The sequence below is a fragment of the Camellia sinensis genome, chromosome 15 (genome assembly GCF_055761805.1).
Source record: "Camellia sinensis isolate YWXY chromosome 15, ASM5576180v1, whole genome shotgun sequence".
Taxonomy (NCBI): Eukaryota; Viridiplantae; Streptophyta; class Magnoliopsida; order Ericales; family Theaceae; genus Camellia; species Camellia sinensis.
In genome coordinates, this window is record NC_138975.1 from 16,701,747 (window position 1) to 16,707,966 (window position 6,220).

Genomic DNA, 6,220 nt, shown 5'->3' on the forward strand with positions numbered 1-6,220 from the left:
AAATGATTCAGGTACACAAATTTAAACCAACATCCATTTTTATGAATTTATAAACAAAATACGTAATGAGTTTCACATAATTTACTTGGTTCTGTGGTTTTGAAGTTTGTGCTTTACATAAAATATATATTTATATATTGGCAAATTATGTTCCAAAATTATTCACAATTGGGGATAATATTTTACCTGTGAAATGTGCCTTTTTATACCATAATTGGGAATATGAACAATTTGCTTGGGGTAGGTCTTGGGGGTGATGCATATATATGTATTAGCTATGCAGAAAATTGAAAATTGAGCTTTAAAAAGATAATGCAGATGTTTGTTTAGATGGTGATAATGCCCACCAATTGTCGGTTAGATGACTAGTCTAATGGTTTTTAAGCTATGCCTTCATGAATCATGAAATATATTCAGAAAATGTTTAGATGCTTTTGTTAAATCTTGACTCGACATAATAATGCTATTCACCAATATTTGCTTTTTCAATTATGTTGTAGTTTCTAGAAATATGATTGATGGAAGATGATGTTTTGTTTGGTTTTATGTATAACATAAGTGTGAAATCTTGTGGGATAAAAATGAAGTGTCTCTGCTTTTTGAATATTTTGAGTTGATTTTTTTCCTGATATATTTGGTGGTCAGGTTTCCTATGTCTTTAGAAAGCCTGAAGTTTCAGATATTGTGATATTTAAAGTGCCTCCAATTCTTCGGGTGTGTTTCTCATCTTCAAAGCAACAAATAAAATATTTTGATCAATTCATTAGACACTAATACATTTGTATGTATTTTTTGGGTGCGCCTTGCAGGAAATCGGCTATAGTTCAGGTGATGTGTTTATAAAGCGCATTGTTGCAAAGGAACGGGATTTTGTTGAAGTAAGTTCTCTTCTTCATTTAACTGAAAAATCCCATGTGCTTCATCTTGACATCTAATGTTCAGTAATTCTGTGCCTTAATAGGTACATGATGTTAAGTTAATGGTGAATGGTATTGTGCAAGAAGAGGATTTCATTTTGGAGCCACTTGATTATGAAATGGAACCAGTGGTAAGAACTCCTGCTTCTTTGCTTTATCAAAGTGAATTTCTTATCATTAATCTTATTAGAGTCCTAAAACATTTAGCATATTGGACTGAAATTTGCAATTTGTATTTCTGTAGCTTGTGCCTGAAGGTTTTGTGTTTTTCATGGGGGACAACCGCAACAATAGTTTTGATTTGCATAATTGGTAATTCCGGGTCACCAATATTAGAATTGCTTAGAAGTAATTTATTTGAATAGTGTAGCTGTATTATTCGACAATTCCTCATAAAAAATCTTTGATGTGAATATATTACTAACATCCAATATTAGAATTGCTTATATTTCATGATTCAATAAGTATTTATATATTGGCAAATTACGTTCCAAAATTATGTTTCAATTATAACCAAACATTTATGAAATCTTTAGTTCTGAGAATCTGTTCACTGAAAAATTATAATGCTCTCCTGTTAAGTTCAAGCCTCACCTTTTTCTGCATTTCTATTACAATGTTCTTTTTATATCCTTTGTGTTCCATAAAAATAATACAACTATAATTTAGTCTTTCACCAATAGAAGAGTGCTATAATAGTACATATCCATCTAACCACTTTATCTTCTGAATATGAAGATGCATGCACGGCAGGAAGAAACGGAGTGAGCTCGGCAAGGTCAGAGAGATGCTGAGAGCAAGCTTTCCTCTTTAGAGGCAAGTTTCTTGTAATGTTCCTATACATGTGTTACTTGTTATCTTTAATCAAGTTACATGATTGAAGACTAAATGCTGTTTATTTGGAGATGTTAATTGGGAATTGATTCCAACATCTAATTTTTATTATTATACAATAAATAAATTTGAAACGTTGCAAACTGATGTTTCAAGACTATTTAAGGACTTTTTATGTTATATACTTATTTGTAGGCTGAAGTGCAAAAAATGAGAGTCGAAATGTCTGCCATGAAGAGTGATGCAGAATGTTATTCACGTCAAGTAAGCAATCTCTCTTTTCTCACCCTGTTTCTGATATGTGGTCATCTTCTATTTGGTTATGCTAACTTCCCAGCATCACACTTCTGTAAGAGCTTTTTTCACATCTTAAATTAAATTAAGGCACCGTATGTTCTGAAGAAGGAATTTAACATTCAAATTTTGGGATTGGGCTGGAAGTTTCCACTTTTCCCATTCTGCTCTATCTTGGCCCAGATCGATCATTAAGTCACAAGTCTTTCTAAGAACCTGTACCCATCTTTCTCTGTGCATTTCACTTCTCCTTGTAGTGCTTTACAGAGTCGAGATGCAATTGCTTTTGTCTCTGGCCCACACCCCACCCGTCCACCAACCTGAGTCTGATTCTGCAGTGATTTTTTTATCAGCATCTCAGTCTACAGTGATCTCTGTGGCAAAGGATTCAGGTATTGAGCGGCGTGATATGTTATGATCCCACATCGATTAACATAGGCCATGGCCATGTGCATATAAAACTCTTGGGCACTCTCCCCTTACAAGTCGATTTTCAATGGTGAGTTTTACCCAAGGGGTTCGTATTAGTAGTTAAGTAATCTTTGGTATTGAAGGGTAGGATGCTGGAGATAAAAACTTAAGTAGGTTTAATTGGAGTGCTTGCATGACTATGGCAACTTATGGGTGCTATGGTAATCTGTGTATCTACTTTGTCATCACAACAGATAACTAGAAAAAAGAATGCCTAATATATAATTTGCAAAAAATCCAGGAAACAAAGCCAAAGGCTATGGTTGGATTTTTGTTTTATCGGTTTAAAGTGACAATATCTCAACTTGTTGCATTTGCAATTGAAGGAATAGATGAAGCAAGCACCAGAGTTTTTCTTGTTTTCTTACACTTAAGGGGTGCAAATTTCTGCAATTACATCTCTGCATTAGCTGAATGACTTTCAACTGGGCAGATTACATCTTTTGAGGGGTGGCTAAATGAATTTTTTTAACACTGATAAAATCTTGTCACAACTCCAACCCATTGCCTTCTTGGCATGTTATTTTTATTTATTTACCGTTGAGCCTTTATATTGACATTCCTTGTCTGTGCTGTGGATTATGTTCATTTATTAAATTATTATGATTAGATTAGATTCTCAGCATTGCTGTGGATTATGTTCATGTTAATTTGAACATTTGATTAGGTGGTGTTAGTTATGCCATTTTTCTTTTTTGAATTGTAGGCATACAGGAAAGATTCTCATTCATGGTGATGCTTATGCCAAAGCCACTTTATATAGGGATAGATTTCTCTTGTTGCTCCACAGGCTTTCTCGTGATCAGCATTTTTCTAAGCCTGCATTTGATACTGAAAGGTCTCAGTTCGGCAGCTGTGAGGTAATCCGTCTCTCTGTTTTGCACATAAACATATCAAGATTGGAGAGACATATGTTAATTAAAGTATGCTTATTTATGTGTATATGTTGGGTAGATATCTCCAATTCAGAGTCTCATTTGGCTAACAGGGGGAAGATGGGGAAGATGGGTCATGGGCGTTATATCTCAGTTAGAGGATGGCCATTTCTACTTGGAAGACCTCACTGGAACAGTTGAAATCAATGTCTAATGCAATATTCTCTACATGTTTATATTTTTCTCTTTCGAGAGACTTATTGTTTGTTTTGAATGCTTGGATTTGGGCTGCCCCATAATCTCCAAAAGCGAAAGTTCTCATTGTAGGCCTTTTTAAATAATGGAAAATAATGCATGAATGTTGAGATTTTTGCAAATATGTCTTTACGTTTATTGTATATAATATTTGCATATATATATATATATATATCTGATTGTAGGTTTTTTTTTTTTTTTTTTTTTTTGCGACGGTAAGATGGTCGCTAATACATTGTAAGCCTTTTTTAAACTCTTTTGCGACGGCAAAATATCAGTCGCTATAAGTAGGTTAGGCGGTCGCAAATAGTTTGCGACTGTTATTTTGCGGTCGCAAAAAGTATTTGCCACGGTCGCAAAAAGAATTTGCCACCCCCACATTCGCGACCCCCATTTGCCGTCGCATGGGCCGTCGCAAAAAGTCTTTTGCGACTGTTTTTTTATTATTTGCGACGGCTTGTAGCGGTCGCAAAAAGTACTTTTTTTAGTAGTGTTACTCCGATCAACGACCTAAATTGGTCGTTCAGCCCGATTGAAATGCACGTTTCATTTGCCCTGTCAACATATGTAGCCCAGTTCAACCTTTCAAGTCAACAAACTAAGCTTGGCCCAAAACTCTTGACCATACTAATTTAGCCCAGCCCAAGATTAAGGACCATACTAATTTAGTTCAACCCAAGACTATGGACCACACTAATTTAGCCCGGCCCACTAATTCGGTGTAAATTATCAATTTAATTTAATTTCTTTTTTAGTATGTCCATGGATTTGTCCATCCATTCCACAATGTAAATAGGAAACAAATTCAAATCCCTTCCCCCAAAAAGAAATGTAAAACATTGAAAACACACAATTAAAATCACTTGTTTGCTTCTTAAATATTTTCAAATAAGAGAATTGAGTGAAAAGTAATTTGTTTGAGACACTTTGCAAGTGTGTACATGAAATATAACATTTAATTGGTCTAAAATGATATACTCCTATTCAAAAATAAGTCTGATTTTGTTCACACACTCACAAAACACACTTTCCGATTATTGCAAAATAGTATAATCTACAATTTAAAATAGATCAATGTACTTTTTCAAACATAAAGCTCACTTTTGTTTTTACCATATTGTGCTTTATTCACATACTATTCCTTGTAAATGTGAATTTTATTATTTTAAACCAATGAAAATCTATCATTTGTCTAAACACTTTCAAATATACATATATGAAGAAAATGGAACTATAAAAACCCCCTACACCAATTGAAACTAATAATACTTCTCAGTGTTTTAATTCACATAATTAATAGAAAGATCCACGTCAAGATCCAGTTTAATAGACTGAAAATTTTGAGAGACCAATCTCACCGTCCACTTGTAAGGGACCCAATTAAAGTCAGGATAAATTTTTGTATGGATTGTTAACTCAAAGGGTTTAATCGATTGATAAACACTTGATAATAAGATTTAAGGTATCAAATTCAAATCATTCCAATAAATTATTAAATATTTGTCCAATTGTTAATTTCAAAATCTCAAAATTAAGCAAAATGAATGCAAATTAACTGAGACACCTAAGTGTAAAAAAATAAAATAAATTTGAAAAGTCCTTCCCCATTGCCATTGGATTAGAAGATTTATATTTTTTCTCTAAAAAGTATCACTTTCACCCAAACCTCATAAAATCCTCCACACAAATAGGAAAAAGACAAAAGGACGTAAATATTACTTAAAACAACTCCCTCATGGTGTTCTCCCTTTTATAATAGTTTCCTACTTATCTCATTCCCATGTAAAGACTAACCACATCACTACCCTAACCAATAAAATATTGAATAAATTGCACTGTACACCCTAAATTATGATCTATTTCGCACTTGGCAATAGGATAATTTTTTTCTCAATTTAGTTCTTAAAGTATTTTATTTTATTTTATTATAAATGTAGTCCAATTTATAGCTGACATTAACTCAATTGACAACACTAGCCATTGCAAGTCTATAAAATTATGGCACAAAAATTTTAATTTTACATTTTATCTTTCATATTTTAATCAATTACTTATTAAACTCGCTATCAATACTAACTCACTAATTTATTTCTCGTTTTTCATTACCTACCACATATCTCCACTATAAGACCACATGTACTTCTACCACCTACCTCTATCTTCTTTTATTTTCTTTGTACAACCAACATTTACTTTGTATTAAACACAAAGTGATTGGGCTAGTGAGTGATGACTGGAGCTTTGAGGTTTGCTCTCTCCCAGGTCTCGTGTTTGAATCTCCTAGCTAGTAAATGCATTTATTGGGGCTACGGACCGCAGGGCGTAAGCCGTGTTTCGAAAGGCTTGTTCTGACTTTAGGGACTTAATATAGTGTATGTAAACTGGCATAGGATACCTTACATAACAAACAAACAAAGAAACAAACAAAAATCCACTTTGTACCATCACCACCATTATTGCTTTCCAGCACTCACTTGCATTGAACCATCACCACCTATTTTTACCTACTCATTACCACTAAGCCCCTCATCGCCACTACAATGAAATCTTCCATCTTCCAATGCTTATATCTTA

At 33.6% G+C, this 6,220-nt stretch overlaps 1 protein-coding gene across 1 annotated transcript; it reads left to right on the forward strand.

Moving 5' to 3' along the window:
- Positions 1-787: 787 nt before the first annotated feature.
- LOC145813872 (DNA polymerase epsilon subunit B-like) lies at positions 788-3,762 on the forward strand. Its single transcript, XM_082910111.1, has 5 exons — positions 788-878; positions 962-1,048; positions 1,947-2,015; positions 3,223-3,376; positions 3,471-3,762. The coding sequence occupies exons 3-5, from the start codon at positions 1,993-1,995 to the stop codon at positions 3,603-3,605; spliced, it is 312 nt and encodes a 103-aa protein (XP_082766237.1). The 5' UTR covers positions 788-878; positions 962-1,048; positions 1,947-1,992; the 3' UTR covers positions 3,606-3,762.
- The last annotated feature ends 2,458 nt before the right edge of the window (positions 3,763-6,220 follow it).